Here is an 18,381-nt window from a genome sequence, read left to right as displayed (position 1 = left end):
AGGCAAGAGCATTTCACCTTACACTTGAAAAGGCATCACTAGATAGTTATGGGAAAGGGTCTTGGACTGGGTTGGGCAAAATATGGCCTGCGGGCCAGATCCAGCCCGTGAGGCCATTCTAGCCAGCTTGTGGGGCCCCTAAAAAATTTAGAAAATTAATATTGATCTGTCTTTGGTTCCTGTCAAAAATAACAGGAACCAGGGGCAGTAGTACCCAGGGGAAGCTTGTCACTGGGCAGCCCAGAGGCGGTGGTGACAAACACTGGCCGGCATGGCAAGCAGGTGGGGGTCGCAGCTGCTGCTGCCACAGTGCAACTGCAACATGCGAGACTGGAGCCAGCGCAGGGCCCAAGCTGGCAGTGGGGCAGGTTACAAGCTGGTGCTGAGCATGGGAAAAACAGCCCCTCACCAATCCTGTGGCCAGTGCCCCACACTGCAGCTACTCGCAGCATGCCTGGGGCTGCCTGTGCCTCCTCAGGACAGCCCTGCGTGGGTTGCGAGCAGCTGCAGCAGGGAGTGCTGGCCACGGGGTGGGAAGGGGATGCTTTTCCCTGCACTCAGCACCAGCTCCTTCCCTGCTGCGGAGCAGGGGGTCGGGGCTGCACGCTGCCCCCCACCAGCACCGGCGAGGCCTAGAGTAGGGTGGCAGGAGTACAGGGTCCTGGCCGGCAGGGGCTTCGTGGAGCCAGGCCAGCTCCCCCCTCTCCCTGCTGGTGCAGCCCAGCCTGGCTCCACAGACCCCTGCCAGCCTGCGCCCCACTCTGGGCCCCACCAGCGCTGGCCCTGAGACATTGGCCCCAAGATGGTGACCAAGGGGCAGGGCACCTGCCAAGGGGCAGGGCTATCCATATGGCCCTTGACAGCTTCTCAAAACTGGGTAAGTGGCCCTCCACCCAAAATAATTGCCTGCCCCTGGTCTTGGAACGTGAAGGATGGACTGGCCCAGGCTAACATCCTAAGGGATAGCCAGCACGGGTTTGTTGCGGGTAGGTCTTGTTTGACCAATCTCATTTCCTTCTATGACCGGGTGACCTATCACCTGGACAAGGGAGAAGAGATTGATGTCATATATCTCGACTTCAAAAAAGCCTTTGATCTGGTATCCCATGATCACCTCTTGGCCAAACTGGCCAGTTGTGGCCTTGGCTCCACCACGATCCGCTGGCTGGGAAACTGGCTCCGTGGTCGGACCCAGAGGGTTGTAATTGATGGCAGTCACTCATCGTGGTGCCCTGTGACCAGTGGGGTCCCTCAGGGCTCTGTCCTTGCACCCATACTGTTCAACATCTTCATTAACGATGTGGACATTGGAGTCAGGAGTGGACTGGCCAAGTTCACCGATGACACCAAACTTTGGGGCAAAGCATCCATGCCAGAAGATAGGCGGGTGATCCAGGCTGACCTGGACAAGCTCAGCAAATGGGCGGATGAGAACCTCATGGTGTTTAACACCGAAAAATGCAAGGTTTTCCACCTTGGGAGGAAAAACCTGCAGCACCTTTATAGGCTCGGCAGTGCTACGATGGTTAGCACTACTGAAGAAAAAGACTTGGGGGTCATCATTGACCACAAGATGAACATGAGCCTGCAATGTGATGCTGCGGCTAGTAAAGCGACCAAAACGCTGGCGTGCATCCATAGATGCTTCTCGAGCAAATCCCGGGACGTCATTCTCCCCTTGTACTCGGCCTTGGTGAGGCCACAGCTGGAGTACTGCGTCCAGTTTTGGGCTCCACAATTCAAAAAGGATGTGGAGAAGCTTGAGAGAGTCCAGAGGAGAGCCACGCGCATGATCAGAGGTCAGGAAAACAGATCTTACGATGACAGGCTGAGAGCCATGGGACTCTTTAGCCTGGAAAAGCGCAGGCTCAGGGGTGATCTGATGGCCACCTATAAGTTTATCAGGGGTGACCACCAGGATCTGGGGGAACGTTTGTTCACCAGAGTGCCCAAGGGATGACGAGGTCGAATGGTCACAAACTCCTGCAAGACCGTTTCAGGCTGGACATAAGGAAGAATTTCTTTACTGTCCGAGCCCCCAAGGTCTGGAACAGTCTGCCAGCAGAGGTGGTTCAAGCACCTACATTGAACACCTTCAAGAGTAAATTGGATGCTTGCTGGGATCCTATGACCCCAGCTGACTTCCTGCCCTTTGGGCAGGGGACTGGACTCGATGATCTCCCGAGGCCCCTTCCAGCCCTGATGTCTATGAAATCTATGAAATCAAGGAACTAAAAATTATGCTTGTGGCAACCCCTGTCACTATTTTAAAGACAGAAAAGAAGGGAAGATTATTTTCTTTAGTAATGGAAAAAAACAACTAAATTTAACCATGAAAGTAAGTGTGTGAGTGTGAGTTGAGCGGGGGGGGGGGAGTTAACAGAAAAGCATCTAAACCCAAGAAATACTTCTCAAGTAGCACAGAATCCATAACTGTCTCCCCCATTCAGGTTTATGGACCTAAAGGGAGGGTGTTGCATATGTGTTTACAGGTAAAACTTTGGACAAGTCTATTCTCTATTGTGGTAAGATTCAACGCATTCTGAAAAAAATGGATAGCTGAAGATGAAGTGGTTTGCAGCAGCAGGAAAAGGCCAGGTACTTAGCTTTTTATAAATACCTAGTGTAAGCAAAACTGGAAGACAAAAGCTGCACAAGTCTATTCAAGAAACAAACCTCAGCACAGATGGCGACACCATTTCCAACAGCATGAGCCTCAGCAAGCTCATGTTAATTTCTGGAGAGGTAGGTGAATAAAAAAGAACAGAGCTACTAATTTTCTCTTCAAAAGCCTTTTGAATACAGGGCAGAGCTTCATAGATAAAACTAAATGAGAAGCTCCTTCTCCCCAATATCAACTGGTTTTTAAGAGTTGTCTAAATTCATTGTTTCCACTGGCTTCAAAGGAAACAGCTCCAAAGTGGCTGCTGTTGCTTGCTTGTTTCAAAGACCAAGATGCCACTTTCCGAATCAGAAGCTGGAGACCAGCAAAATCTGTGTTGCTGGGTATCCCCACAAGAATTTACAGGGAAGTTGGGCAGAAAGATTTGGCTGTTTTTAATTCACTAATAAATTCAACACATGTCATTAAGGAGAAATTCCTGGATTTTCAATGGGACCCCAGCAACTCTTCTTCCAGTCAGCGCTTGGTGAAAGGCCTTGGGATTATGTTAATAACTGACAGCTGGACTGGGGCCCAACCATTTTGGCTCCATCATTCACTCATCCCCTACCCAAGGGCAATTAATGACAATCCACCACTTAAATGACAAGTGACCAAGGTCATTCTTTTAAAGTAGACAGTTTGATTCCATCTTAGAGAGCACAAACAGATGAATGTCAGGTGAGACTAGTGAGGCTGTATACCCCAAATTTCTTATTAAAATTAACACATGCAAGCAGGTAGAAAAGGTAAGGACAGATGTTCATAGACATAAATTCACTAGAGTTAAATTAGCACAATTCCCTAAATTATTAAACTCAAATAGAATTAAAGTTGGTTGGAGTTTGGTGCTTATATAAAGAGGGACTGAAAGTGATACCTCATTCTTTTACATCCCTCATAACTGCAAATGGCATGTAGACTTAAAAAAAGCTTCACTAGAATAGAAGGAATTATAAGGCTCCTCCCTCCTCCCCTTTCAAAACGGAATGCTCAAAGATGAAGTTAGTGAAAAAAAAAAACAAACTGATTTGGTTAATGTGATAAACACACAAAAAAAGACTGAATAAAGTAAAATGAAAGTGATAAAAGGGTCACGTTCTAGAAAGAATGAATCATGCCATCAACTAACTGGTCAATAAAAGTCAACCTTCCAATTCCACAAATATTACACAAATACATGTCTGACAAATATTGTTTGCCAACATGTGGCTCACAATTTCATCCTATTCTTAAATAACCATTATAGCTATACCGTTCTCTTTAAATAGGATGATTCCTATCCAAACTATCTGATACAAAAATCCATTGTTCAACCTATTAGCAAAACTACATAGTCAACCCTGACACAACCACAAGACAAACACCCTAAAATACCACAGATAAAGCAGGGAGACTATGGTGGCCAGCATCCAGCTGCTGCAAAGGCTGTTAAAATATGTTTGAGAGATCCAAGGAAGAGTGTCATGGCCCTGGCTACAGAGGAAGGCAAAAATCTTGTCTCTACCAATCTGACCATGGGATAAAATTCCTTCCCGGCCCCAAATAAGGCAACCGGTCTGCACCTGGGCAGAAGAGACCTGTATGTTCATTTTCACCAATACTGCACTAACTGGGTAACAGCAACCTGACTGCTTAGCGATGATTATCTGGTAGAGGCACAGAAAGGAACTATTAACCGTCTCAGACAAAAGGCGAGTGGGCATTTCAGGCCTACCCAAGGAAACTATGACTGTTACATAATGTTAATTTCGGAAACGTTGCTGAATCGTTAACTCTAGTGATGAGCAACTGCATGGTTCATGGACAGAAAGTGAAAAAAATGATAAACACTTAATCAGACTACTGAGTCTGTTTAAGAGGTAGGCCATTACTAATTTAATGCTTTAGCAGGGGAAGACTCAACAATCTTTGCAAGTATAAAGCAAGCACAACAAACTCCATTCAAGGAGTTATAGGATTGCTACCACTGTCCTGGTCTGAGCTGCTCAATCTTTAATATTTTAATCCTCACTGAACTCTTGGAAGCTCAGAAGTATTATTACTGTTCTAAACTAAGTGACTTGAACAAAACCACACAGGAAGCCTGTGGCATATGACGTCTCCAGAGCCTAAGTTAATGATGCAAAAAGCTAAACTGGGAATGTTGGGCAGAAAAAAAAAAAAGCAGTTACACAAAACCTCCAAGAGATACGCTTTGAATCTTAATGACTAAAATCATAGCTATTGATCTTAAGCTAGGACACACGTTGCCCCATGGATGTAACAATGCGCTAGTGCCATATGGCACACTATGGCGACATAGTGATCATGCGGTTCTATATGTGATCGCCAGCTATGTCACTGTAGTGGTGCACTCCCCCCATTATAGTGCACCGCTACAGCAATGTTAGCTGCAAAGTCTAACCATGCACCACATGCACAGCATAGTAACCACACATACTGTGCTGCGCTTTAGTACTTCCAAAAGGAAGTACTAAAGCACGATACCACAGCAACATCACCATACTGTGACGTGTAGACACACATGGAGTTTTCCTCTGACATGCACAAAATTGATAGGTTTTCATGTACAGGTTTCCCTCGCCAACCACGGTTTTGCCAATCACATCTTTGAGCATCCACACTTAATATTCTATATCCCATTTTGGCTACCACAATTTTGAGTAACCATGGTTTTCCGTGGCCACGCATCAGCCCACCACCTGCCATTTTTCTTATAAGCCTTTGGTTTTACCACCCACAGCAACTTTCAGGAACCTAACCCCAACAGTTGGCGAGGGAAACCTGTACGTGATTTTGAAGAGAAAATTTGGCCCATTTTTTCCAATCAATACTGCACACAGGTACCAAGTGCCCTCAACTCTAACATCAGTCTTCCTAAAACTGTAGTTTTGGCATAGTAACATTCTCAATGCAAAACAATATGTTAAGAAAACTTCACTGAATACATATTTGTTTACTCTGGTCAATGCAAACTTCTGTAAAGGATGAGGGTGAGGGCATTAATACATTATATATATATTTTCACTGTTCAGTTATAGTTCCTACATGCTACAAAATAGAGATTTAAATTATTTTGATAATTTATTCTGGTCCTTACAGCTCTCTTGTAAACAGTGAGAACAGACATGCATAGCATTCTAAAATAGTTATAGCAGTCCCAAGATCTTACACTGATAAAAATCATGTCTCGGTATTTTTTTTTAAAATTTACATCAACAAAGGGATTTCCTTACAAATCTTCTCTCCTACACTATTCCTCCCCCCACCCCGTGAATCTTTTCTTTATGGACTAGTCTGTGCCACAGAGAAGGATCCATCTAACATCCCATCAAGGCTTTTTAGTCTTTTATCTAATCAGCTATTAGATAAAAGCCCCGCTGAAGCACCTGATCTATACAGATGCTGGGGAGCTGGGTCAAACTAATGCACTTCCTCTTATCTATATATATAGATAGATGTTGGGTGAGCCAGGTCAAAATAACACAATGCCTCTTCTGGGCATGCACTGCACTCAGTGTGGGGGCGTGCTTTTTTTGGAAATCTATAAGCAGCCTTAAAGCTTAACCTTAACAGGGTGACTAATGTACCCAACCATTATTCCATTTTATACCACTAAGAATTGCACCATTTGGTGCGGACACCTATTTTTCTTGCTCTGGTGTCAAGTTGAAAACCTTGAGGATCCCTTTAACTGTGCAGTGAAAGATAGTACATCCATCTTATCACATAAGAGGAAAAAAAAGGAGTAGAAGGCACCCCATGGGTCATCTAGTCCCTCCTGCTACCACTGCACACATATTCGTTGTAATACTGTCTGCTGACCTTACGCAGAGTCCAGTTTTAAAAAGGACCCAAGCAAGGAAGATATTCTTTCCATTCTCAGAGTATAAGCAGTAATGACCCCAGAAGATCATTGCTGGTAGTTCATATATATATTTTCTTTTCCTTAACACTGTCATTATTTCTCATTTTTACCATTAAAAAGTCTCTCCCCAAACCCCAGACACTTAGACATATCTTCCTTTAACGATTCTGAATGTATGCATTTCAAATCAGTTGTCCAGGTGCGCTGGTTTATTATTGTCGCACTTCACAATACCAGTGGATTCTATTTGCAGTAAACAGTGCAGTGATTTGATTTTAAACACGATAGGGGGACTAGATTTCCTGAAGGATAAAGAGATAGCAAAAAAGGGACATAAGAAAATCTATGACATTTAAAATCAGAAAAAGAAGGCAGCCAGCATGGTCTGTAACCCCCTATCCCAGCAGTAACCTTTGGACTAACTGAAGAAAAACAAAAACAAACAACAAAAAACTTGTCACCATAATCCAACTACCTTTGGAATATGGATTTTTTCCTGCGTTAGTCCTCTGTCCAATGTAACAGCCCTGTTCAAAGACTCCCTGGAACTGGAAAAAAGAAATAACTTATTTTTGTAGATTGTACCATTTCCTTTTCTTTCACTGCTTTTAGCAGGACGCGGCAGGAACCAGAATCCTGGGTTCCATGCTGCTCAAAAGGGACAAAAGAAATTGATCTTCTAACACTTAAGGCTGGACTCTTTTGTGTTTTTTTTAATTTTGCAAATGTCAAATCCTTCTATACTTCCATGTGGAAGATAAAGGACGATGATCTCAACTTAGACAGGCCTATTTTAGCCTTCTAGAGACATGAGATAGAACTCTGGTGAGAATCAGTGTCATGGCGAGAAACAAATTTCTCCCCCTGAAGATCTTTCACTTGTATGACTCCTACTGTCCATTCATCTTGTTAGTAGACTGCATGTGGAAGGGCCTTACAGTCACTGCCTGTATATTAAAAGCCAAAAAAAAAAAAAAGACAGAGGAAGTTATTTGTGGGGCTGTCACCTACCTAAATCTTATTCACTGGACTGAAACTAATGATCAGGGATGGGCCTCAGAGCTGGCAGGATTGGGGAAAGATTTTTCTTACCTCACAGTCACCTCTCATAGTCAAGTGGTTCTTTGGACTCCATCAAGCCTGACTTTGTCTGGGACAAATACTTTGGCTCAAGAGAATAATTTTTTGTTTGGCTGATTTGAAATTCCCAGACACTATGGGTGCATCCCCATGCACGGGACTGTGCATTTCCCTGGGGCTAATAGCAGTGGCATGTATTTGTGCTGCTGCTAGTTGTCCCAAGGGCTGCCCTTGCATAAATTGCCCTGGGTGGGGTAGGGGAGGCTGGGGCCAGCCCAGGTGCTTGCCTCAGCAGCCTTACCTGGGTCCTGGCGGGCCTCTGGGAGCAGAAGCAGGGGTTAGATGGGCATGTGGAGCCTGGCCAGCAGGTGGAGTGTGGCTCTGGCCAGCCAGGCTCTTGTTTCTGGCAGCACATGCTGCAGCCATTGCTTTTTTCTGTTGCAGTTTTTTTAAGATGCAAGGATTTCCTGGTATCTAATTTTGCCACCACACTACAAATATGCAGAGCAGCAAATGGATTCATGAGCACTACGTGCGTTTTGTGGTGCCTCTAAAGGCTTTGAGATGCCACAAACTGCATGTTTCTGCTCATGGGGATGCAGCCTGTGGGATCAAACAAAAGGACATTTTTTTTTAAACTGCTGTAAGCTGTCAGAATGCCACTGACTTAAAAATACAGACCAGCTGTCTACCAGGTCTCTCCTGTTTCACATTTCTAGACACCTCAATTTAACTATTGTCCTGTTCTTCCTGATGTTTCATCCATCCTACTAGATACTTGCCCAGGGCAGCAGCAAAGTTAGTCAGGCTATAAAGGTAGCAGTCCATTATTACCCTGAGGTATTACGGAGGAGCCGAAGGCAGCAGAGTTTCACTTTAGCTAAGCAATAAGTGTTTGAATGCTGGCAAGCCACAGACTGATGTTGCATAGCTTTGTCAAGAAAAATAAATTTCAGTCACAAAAGCCAGATCATGAACCACCAGTCAGTGTAAAGGAGAACATGAATGGCTGGTGGCCATGACAAGATGTAGACCAACTTTAAAAAGAATTATCATTCAAACTGGGAAAGAATCTCTTTAGCCCATTTTTTGATAATACATGCTAACATACACTGATTAGGAGAACCAGATGCTAAATAGCATAACCAATAAATCCAGGATGGCACTGCTTTCAGTAGGAGGTAAATACATTGATGAATGAAAAAAATAAAGTAAATAGTAGCAAGAAGACTCATCCTCCCTGCCACACACAAGAATTTACTCATTTGCCTTTTACCATAAAGACCAATAAGTTACAAACCAATTGCACTTTCTATTCACCTGTTAAGGTAGTTGCATACCCCAGGTACGAGTAGATTTTCACAAGGCTGCAATCCTTTACTTAGCCCTTCCCTTGTAAAGCACTTTGCAATCTAGACTAGTAAAGGTCATTCAGTATCATTACTCCAGAGTATAAAGGGAGACTATGAAGTCTAGACAGGGCCAAATTACTTCAGAGCTACCAGCAGACCCGAGCTTAGCCATTTTCTTCTTGTATCCTGGCGACTGGGTCATAGTGTCTCAACAGCAGCCCCATGTGGAAGGTCCTGCAGTACCTTCCAAGGTCCCTCCATTTGACGTTAAATTGTTACTGTATTTACTCGAATAGACGATGATTATAAGACAGCCCCCCCCCAATAATTAGATTCTATATATAGAAACTTTATAAATGTGTTATAATTTTCCAGGTATAGAATCTAATTATTGGAGGCTTGCCTTGAGTTTGTTCCCCTCCCACTGCTACAGCAGGGAAAATAAATCAGGGGAGTCGTGGAGCCCCTTTACTCTCTGCTTCCCCTTAACTTTTTCCCCCCCGGCAATCCCTTCCCCTTCTCCTTACCATCAGATCCTAGTGAGCACATAGAAGTGAGAAACAAATTTGAAAACAACCACCTTGAAATTAAACATGGTCGAGAGGGGGTGACACAGATTCTGGGTGAACGGCATGTAATGCCATGGCTCAGTAGGACTTGAAAAACAGTTGGTGGTGAGGGGGACTGCACTTAATAGGTACTACCATATGTCTTATTCAGATGGGCTGTACTAATCTATTTTTGTGGCAAGTTCCCATCAGCATGTCTGCCTAACATTGGGCCATGTGTTTTACAGTCACTCAGTGTTAGCTGCATTTAAATCAACTTCAGAGTTGGTTTCTATTGCTGGGCACATGCTGCTTTTGGCAGCAGTTTAATGACAGACAATGTATTTAGTGAAATTTCCTTGTACACAATTATAAGGCAAGGGGCTTTTTTTCCCACCAATGCCAATGGGGGGTGAAGGAGGAAAAAGGGGAACCTTGTCTCATATTCAAGTAAATATGGTATTGGCCTTGAGAGAAGCTATTTGCACCAACTTGGAAGAATCCAGAGAGATGACCTAGCAGACAGGACCTTCTTAAAAAAAGGAGGGCAATTTTCTTGCCTATTAACTTTAACAATGCCCCTGTAAAAAGGTCATTTGGACCAATTCAGGTTTTTAAGTTGCCTTTATTTTTAAAAGGAAGTGCCAATTCCAACTGCAGGACATGTGAGTATAATTCAGCAACCTCAGACAAGATCAATAAAGAAAAATCAGTCATTTAAAAATAAATATAAATAACCAGATTGGGAACAAGAGTGGGGGAAGTGAATTTAATCTCCAGCAATACAGAATACTAAAATGATGCCTCCTGAGGAAAAGCAAGCTTATCAGGCCCAAACAAATTTGCTTAGGCCCCACTTTATGCCCTTCCACAGTTTTAAGCTCCTGCCAGTATTTTAATTTGAACCAGTTTGCACAGACTCAAATTCAAAACTGGCATGGATGCTCTTGTTAACACTGAGCTGAAAAAAATTAATTTCAGCTATTGTAAAAGGAGTTGCTAAGCAACCCATTCCCTTCATTTTGCAATTTGTGTGGCAAGGGAAAAGGACAGGAAGGTGTCAATGAAACTCAGTACCATCACCATACCTGGGAATGATGTTTGCTAAAACATGTAAACAGGAAAGCCCTTTTTGGAAGTGCAATAATCCCTCAAACCCTTTACAATGCACCTTTTTGTTAAATATAAGACCCGACTCAAAATTCTTTCACAAGAGAACACATTAGCAAAACCCATCACAAATAAATAGGTAGTCTCTGTGAGGGAGGTTGGGGGGTGTGTGTGGAATTTTGACAGCTTTGTATACAGTATGCAGGTATTGGAAACATTTCAAACCAAGAAACCCCTCCACACCAAGCAGCATGTATCCCGACATAACGAAATACAAAAACTAAATTGCACTACACACAGGTTTTCCAGACAAACTCAAAACACCCGAACGCAGCCAGATTGTACAAACCGTTAGTTAAAAAAATACCTTCTTGTATATTTTTGAGAACAAGTTGAAATAGAGTCTCTGTGCAAACGTTGAGCCTTGATCTAGCAGAGGACTTAAAATCATAGATGCATTAGTTCCTTTTTCATCTGCCGCACACACTGCATGATCTTATCTTCTGCAACTTGATTAGGGTTAGGGAATCTGTTTCTTCAGGAAAAAAATGACTTTTACATTCCAGTGATGCATCATCAAGACACTACTGGTGTCATATCCCATAACTGTTAAGAAAAAAAAGTGATATGTAATACTGGACAAGTGCAATATGCTATTCTGTTAAAGAGAAGCATTAGGTCAAATATGGAAGCCAAAGTTCTGAGAGTTCTTGACCAATTTTTGACTCATTTCTTTACAAGGAACATATCCGTTTCTGGAAGCTTTCATTATTCATGTCAGTTAGACAAAGGTATGCAAGGTATGCTATTGTTATTCTTTAATTGGGTAAGACAGACCTACAGAATAGGCCTTTCAGAAAAAACAGTCAAGAACACTGCACTTCTGCCAATATGACTGATTAACATTATGATCTACAGGTCTCTCTCTTTAATATAATGATTATTCCCATCCCTTTATTATGAACTCCCTCAGAATTTTAACTGGCTCTGCACTGAAACTTGACACACCTTCCATCTCATCTTTACCCAGGAAATACTCATTAAGATTAGATACTTTGATGTACACCACAACTGGACTTCCTCAGGCAAAAAAAGGTAAGGTTGACACTTACCCTCAAGGTAGCTGGCCCATGTCACCCTCCCTTCTAATATTAAAAAGTTTATAGGTGGAGACTTGTGTCTTCCTAACAAAAAACACACTCAAGTCAGTTCCTAGACTAGGTACACTGTGGATCAAGTTGTTTTAGCCTGTGGTCTTCACAAGGAAGAGGGGAGGAAGGGAAAAAGATTACCATGTACATCATCTAAGCTAAATCTCTAGCAGTTATTTCCACATATTTTCCTAGCATAGACATACATTGAGACTTCTGCCCACAAACATTCAAGTCGCGTATGCAAAACAAAAGCTGCATTACAGTTATTCAGAATGAGCATAGAAAACCTGTACTGTACTGTACTGGTAGAAAACAGGGCAGAATGGTACTTTGGAACTAAGTTTTTAGAACTGTGTCCTGCCTTCTGCCTGACTTTGAATTAACATGACTGTCTCTGTACTGTATTGTTCGAATACTATGAAGGAATTTGATTTAAAAAGGCAATTGTTTTAAAATGAGATTTTGAGGCTGTTTGCTGAAGAGAAAATGTTCTACTCCAGTAATTTATGAGCTCACTTGAAATTTTGACCATTTAAAACTGTTTTCAGTGCTTCACAGCAATTCCTCCAACTCTCCAATACCTTGGTTACTGCTTGGTTAGAGCAGTTTTTATTTCCACTCAATTCTTACTATACCAGTGCTCCAAATACAAAGCTCAGTAAAATGATGGTACTTGCTTTGGCCGCTGATCAAAAATCAGAATTAGTCTAGATAAAAACAGTAATTCCAGTTAGTCTTAGCAGATCACATTTTCTTCCTACTGATTCCCTTATTAGCACGCCTGAAATCATAGCGTGCTTATTTGCATGGAAAAGGCACAAAGTTATTAATGGACTTAGGTGTAGAATTCATTACCTCAATAAATACCCAGCCACAGAACCTGAAATACTGGTTTTCACCCGAAATATGGTCTACTCATCCCCTGCTAGCCTAGCAGAGACGCTAGGTCAGAGTCAGTCTCTGAGGGGAGGGGATATGTTGCATCAGTACTGTTTTTCAGTCACTTGAGTCCCCTAGCAGACATTACACTTGAGATGCAATTAATCAGCTATTCACATATTAAGTAGCAACCTGGCCACATGTTCATGCAATTAATGGCACGATAAAACAGGGAATAGGACACAAAATTATTATACAAAATGTATAATAACTTTGTGGCTATTTCTCATTATGAGCGTGCTCCTGGGGATAGCAGTCCCAATTTACTGACTGGTGCTCCCAGCCATGGGAGCCACCAGAGCCCTTTCAAGGCTCTAGAGTGCTTCTGGGGCTGGGTGTGCCAATCAACCTACTGGCACTCCCATCCACAGAAGCATCAGGCTTGCTACTTACCAGTGGAGGAAGAGCCTAGGATCATTTCAGGCTCACCCTGCATCAACAGGGTGGATCAGATCCCATTGCAACTTTAACTGAACATCTGTCAGTGGCCTAGGTGACATACAAATAGGCTCAAGGACCATTTTAGATCAAATGAACCATTCCACTGTGTGGTGGCCCTGCTTGCCTAGATGTGGACCAACCACCAGCAGAAAAGCATTGGTGACTCCTAGTATGCCAAAAGAACCTGAGCTGCTGTGGAAGTAAGCAGGTATCATGAAAGCCTAGAGACTGTGTGGACCAAGAGTAGCTCCTGTTATTGGCAGGGGGGAACAAAGACGTGGAACTTAAACTATGTGGAAAATAAGAGAGCAGTATGGGGGATGGGAAAAGGGCTAGAAGGAAGGAATGAACTATTTGCTTACTCTTACCTTAATAACCTTGTCTGTACCAGAAGTCAACAGCCATCCCTTGGTTGCATCAAAGTGTACATGGACAATGCTGTGCTTACTATTATGGAAAGTGGCTGTGGGTGCCCGTCTACAGAAAAAATAAGCATCAGAGAGTTAGTGAGGCCATGACTGCAGGGCTGAAGAAAATGATTATTTGAATGGTAACATAAGACATTGATTTTTCAATGTCTCTTGTTATCGAGAGAGAGGAGATGGCTTTGCTCTCTTTGAAGGGTATAAACCTGCTCCTTACTGGACACAGATATGCTAGCAAAATCTTAAATGGAGAACTGGCTTTAGCCATTGAAAGGAAAGGAAATAGTTTTGGTGAAGTAATACACAGCTATGACAGAAACCCTTCCCCTCCTGCCCCTGCCTTTGAAAGGTTAATGCCAGAATTTCTGGAACAGCATGGGTTGAACTCCTAGCACCTCAAAAGGTGACTTAAGTGTTTCCATATTTCTGAACCAGCCTATGGCAAAGCAATCTATTCCCACAGGAGAGTCTTTAGTAAGGCAAAGTCCAGGACAAGCTTTCAAAATAGGCAGAGGGTAAGAAACCAGAGCTCTAAAATCCACTGCCAGAGGTTTTTACTTTGACATTGTAATCATTTTTTGTCATACTTCTTCGACCATGTATGATAACTGTAGTCATGTAGTAAAAACCAATTTTTCAGCTTCAGCAGAGAACAGACAGGAACTACTTCGGGCAACACACGTCATTCTCCATCTTATACAAGAATAATTTCAGATATAAGGGAACCTATGTGCTCCCAGCCTTTGAATGCCACCTGTGTGTTCCTATTTACCTCTTACTACCTCTTTATTAAGTGAATTCTCCTGCCCCAACCATATTGATGTTCTTCTCTGAACTCCATTTTACCCATCTTTCTGGTGACAGGCATCCACAATAGGCACAGCTGTTCAGGTCTACCACATCTATAGCCCTATACAGGAGAACTATTAGGTCTTTTCCTCAGTATGAACCTATGAAAGACGACGACCGGGCTTCCTGAAGGAAGAGGCATTTTGTGGCATTCTGCAACAGCCCCTGTGTACCTACTGCCTCAGACAATACATAGGCAGAGCTCTGCATCTCAAACCCTTCGCAGGCAAGCTGGCCTATTCAGACTTACTCCTCATCTGTGATAGAGGCATGACAGCTATCGCAGACCCGCACTTCAAACTCAAATCCCATCAGTGGTATGGAGGAGCGCTTGGAGCTGCATTTGCCACATACTGCTTTCCCACACTTTCGGCAGTGATGCTGGAAAAAAACAAGCCAAAAAAGGATTCCTCAGAACCAACACACAAAGCAGTAATTATTTCATCCATTTGTTTCAGCAAAAGCCACCTGGGGCTATAGCCCCTGAAAAACAGTAGAATCCTCACTCGTCTCATTCAGCAGAGGAGGGAAAAAGGCTGGAGAAGAGCATTTGGTAAGAGGAAGAAAATCCTGGTTCCAATTTTGCATTTTGTTATCTTTAAAGCACAACTCCCAGTTAAATTCATGATGCAAACTAGGAACCAAAGGCCAAATAGAGGCAATATGGCCCAGGAGAGACCTGCTGGGTGACCTTGGGCAATTCACTAAGGCCCCTGCTACACATTATATGCATTGTGCAATAAGTTTAGACCAGCCATGTGCAAGTAAGACCAGCCACATGTGCAAAGTAATTATCACATGATAAAAGTGACCATCCAGTTACAAAAAGAGCCAACCAGCTATAAAGTTAGTGCTCGAAAAGGTATAAACTACTCCATAGCTGCTTTCTATTCAGCTGTAAATTTAAACGTACAGCAGAGCCTTAAGAGGAGGTACTACTGAATGGTGAATTTAGATTAAAGCTATTTTACTTACTAGTAAGTTTATATTACCAGTTGCAGTAGAGATTTTTGGAAGCCTTTTTCAGTCTTCTTAGTGCAATATTGTCACGTGGGAACAGCATTCCCATTAGCGTGTAAAGACTTAACACACCCAAAGTCATGTTAAACAGGCTGAATGTTGGTTGTGTGGGACTCTTGCTCTATCTGTTTTATCAATTACCCTCTGCATACTAGACCAGTCCATCCCTTACACACAAGAGCATGGTACTTGCCCAGCAGGAAACTTTACTTCTTTAGTCACTAAGTCTCAAAGGAATATCACTACTACTGCACATCCAGCAAGGGGAACACAAGAAACATCACCAGGGATCCAGGTTTTCAGTTCGCCATGGAAAAAAATATCTGGTAAAACCTGGATTTTCTCATTTTAAGGAAAAAAACCCTGGATTTTCTCCTTTAAAGGAGAAAAGCACTGGGAATGGTGGGTTTCCCCTTGCGGGCTGGCCGGGTTCCAGCCTGCAAGGGGCTGGGGAGTGGGAGAAGGGCAATCAGCAGGGGGTGCCATGTGCATCTGTGTACAGACACATGCACATGGCCGCCAGGCAGTCTAGAAAACAGCTCCCCACAGGCAAGTCTGGCAGTGGGGGTGGAGATTGAGGCCCTCCTGGTGTGGGAAGGAAGGAGTTGGGCAGGGCTGGGGCTGATGCCCAGCTGGGTGGTGAGTGGGGCTTGGGGCCTGGGATTGGAGGGCCCAAGTGGGGAGTGGGACAGGGCTGTGGGTGGCTCATCTGCGTGGCAGGGGGCTGGCTCTTGGGGAAGGTATGGGGGGAACATGGTCTCTCAGATTTATACACAGGGTGGGGGCAGGTATGAGCTTCCCCTGGCAAGCTCAGGCTCCCTGCCCCCCCCCCCAGGACCTTCACTGTCCATTGGACAGATTCCCATGTGGCAAGACAGAGTGGGGTGGGGAAGTTCAGTGCCAGTGTTGTAAGCCCTGGAATGCTATGGTGAAGCACTCCCTGCCTGTCCTGCAGCAGGTGGGGTGGCAGCATGGAGCTGTACCCCTCATTGCTGCCGGGTACATAGGGATGCCTTGCCATGGCAGTGCAGAGCTCCCACCAGCAATGAGATTCCCCACCCAGTCCCACTCTGCCCTGCTGCACCAGGTCCCAAATGCTGAGCAGCAGAGGCCACAGGGGAAGGGCAGCAAGGTGTGGAGCCCTGAGCCTACAATGGGCAGCCCACACCTGACTTCCCCTGCGGGCTCTACTCTGGCTGTTGCTGCCCGTTGGGGAGGGGGAGCTGAGCTCTGCTCCACCACAGCAGCCGCCACTTCCCATGGGAGGCAGCCAGGGTTTGGGTGCTGCTGCTGGGGCAGGTGGCTGTGGACCTGGGTCCCTGGCCCTGTAGCCCTGGCAGCTGGGACCCACCTCTGGCAGGGCTGGGGTGGGGCAGGGCAGGAGCCTGTGGGTGGAGAGTGAAGGGCACCAGCATGGCCCAGGAGGCTGTGGGTCGGAAGTGGTGGGCAATGGCATGGGAAGGGCATCAGCAAATCAGGGCTGCTCAGTGCCAGAAACGGGGGGGGAGGGGGGCCTGGGATTGGAGGGCCCAAGTGGGGAGTGGGACAGGGCTGTGGGTGGCTCAGAAACAGGGGGGGGGGGGGGGGGGAGTGTGGAGACAGTTGCAGATGGACCCATGTCTTGGTGAGTGACAGAGTCAGGGGCAGCTCTGATTTTCCATGATAAAAACCCAAAATGAATGCCAATACTTATAGGTATTTAGAATTTATTATAGTGATTGAGGCACTGGTAGGCTTCCAAATATATCAATAAAACATTATGTTCAACTGATACCTACAGATAGTGGTGTTTTATTTTAATAGTGTTAAAATGTGGATTTGGGGGTTTTCAAATCAAAGAATGAGTTTTATCAGAGAATTTGCAATTTTTGAACAGACGACCAGGATCCCTGAACATCACCCCCAGTGAACCCACTCTGGGTCTCTGTACTAGAATTATGTGGGAAAGTTTCTCCCACAGTTAGCTTTACAAGAGTGCAATACTACCATTGGTTACCATTAGGAGCCCAGATAACAGGTTGATAAGCACAACAACAGCATATATACCAGACTACAGCTCTATATTACTGTATTTATCCGAAGACAAGATAACCTCCCAATAATCAGATTATATGCATGGAAAATTATAAAATGTGTTTTAATTTTCCATGCATAGAATCTAATTATTAGAGGGCCATCTTAAATTTGTCCCCTCCACTGCTGCAGTGGGGAAAGCAGTGGAGGTAGGGGCATGCAGTGGGGAAAGCAATAGTGGTGGGCAGGTGCCCCTTGCCCCCACCTCTTGCCCCCTTAGCATCTCTCCCCACTTACCAACCTCGTGTCCTCCCCACACCTGCTACTGGCCATGGCCCTGGAACCACTGCAACTGCTATTGCTCACAGTTGCCTGTCCCCCCTGCCAAATGCCTTTAATTACTATGCATTTAGTGGAGAAGAGAAAAAAATTCTTATATGAAAAGCAATGGAAACGTTTCACTGTAAGAAGTTTTATGCGAATAGAAGCATCAATACAAAGAATGTAGTACAAACCTGTCTAAGGCCTATTTTCTTACTGTCCCACATCTGTTTGAAGTTCCAGAAAAAAGGCTGGTCACACTTTTGACAAGAGTCACTGTCCAACCACTCAGGTGTCTATAACACAAAACAATGCTTTTAGATGGAAAAACTTCATGCAGGCATCTAACAATAGAACAAGGGGTGTGGATTCCATTGTAGTATAATTATATTTAGATGAATTTGACTAGAAACAAGTCATTTGAAGCCTTCCCAGAGATTTATGATGTGCTGAGCTCTGTACTCTGAAAGCTTCTTCAGGATTAAGATCCTGTACCAGACACATCAATCTGATTAAATTGTGAAAATAAAGGGCCAACTCCCCTCCCCACACCCCCCCAAAACTGGGATGTTTAAAATTACACATCTAAAAAATGA

At 44.2% G+C, this 18,381-nt stretch overlaps 1 protein-coding gene across 6 annotated transcripts in view; it reads right to left on the bottom strand.

The window, feature by feature from the left end:
• WDFY2 (WD repeat and FYVE domain containing 2) overlaps nucleotides 1-18,381 on the bottom strand; it is a 117,177-nt gene that overhangs the window by 2,803 nt on the left and 95,993 nt on the right. Inside the window, exons 9-13 of one of the 6 annotated variants that reach the window (XR_016439058.1) lie at nucleotides 17,980-18,081; nucleotides 14,682-14,812; nucleotides 13,526-13,634; nucleotides 10,991-11,229; nucleotides 7,009-7,081 (exon numbers count right to left, since the gene is read on the bottom strand). Coding sequence is in view for 3 of the 6 variants with exons in the window: in XM_090026676.1 (XP_089882802.1) it covers nucleotides 11,200-11,229; nucleotides 13,526-13,634; nucleotides 14,682-14,812; nucleotides 17,980-18,081 (372 nt within the window). In the remaining 3 variants the exon portion in view is untranslated. Of the gene's footprint in view, nucleotides 1-1,762; nucleotides 11,230-13,525; nucleotides 13,635-14,681; nucleotides 14,813-17,979; nucleotides 18,082-18,381 lie in introns of those variants that run through there. The other 5 variants (XR_016439052.1, XR_016439056.1, XM_090026676.1 and 2 more) reach the window with 5 other exon arrangements.

The sequence above is a fragment of the Crocodylus siamensis genome, chromosome 1 (genome assembly GCF_052110815.1).
Source record: "Crocodylus siamensis isolate JL-2025a chromosome 1, ASM5211081v1, whole genome shotgun sequence".
Lineage (NCBI taxonomy): Eukaryota > Metazoa > Chordata > Crocodylia > Crocodylidae > Crocodylus > Crocodylus siamensis.
This window is presented reverse-complemented; position numbering and strand designations above follow the sequence as displayed.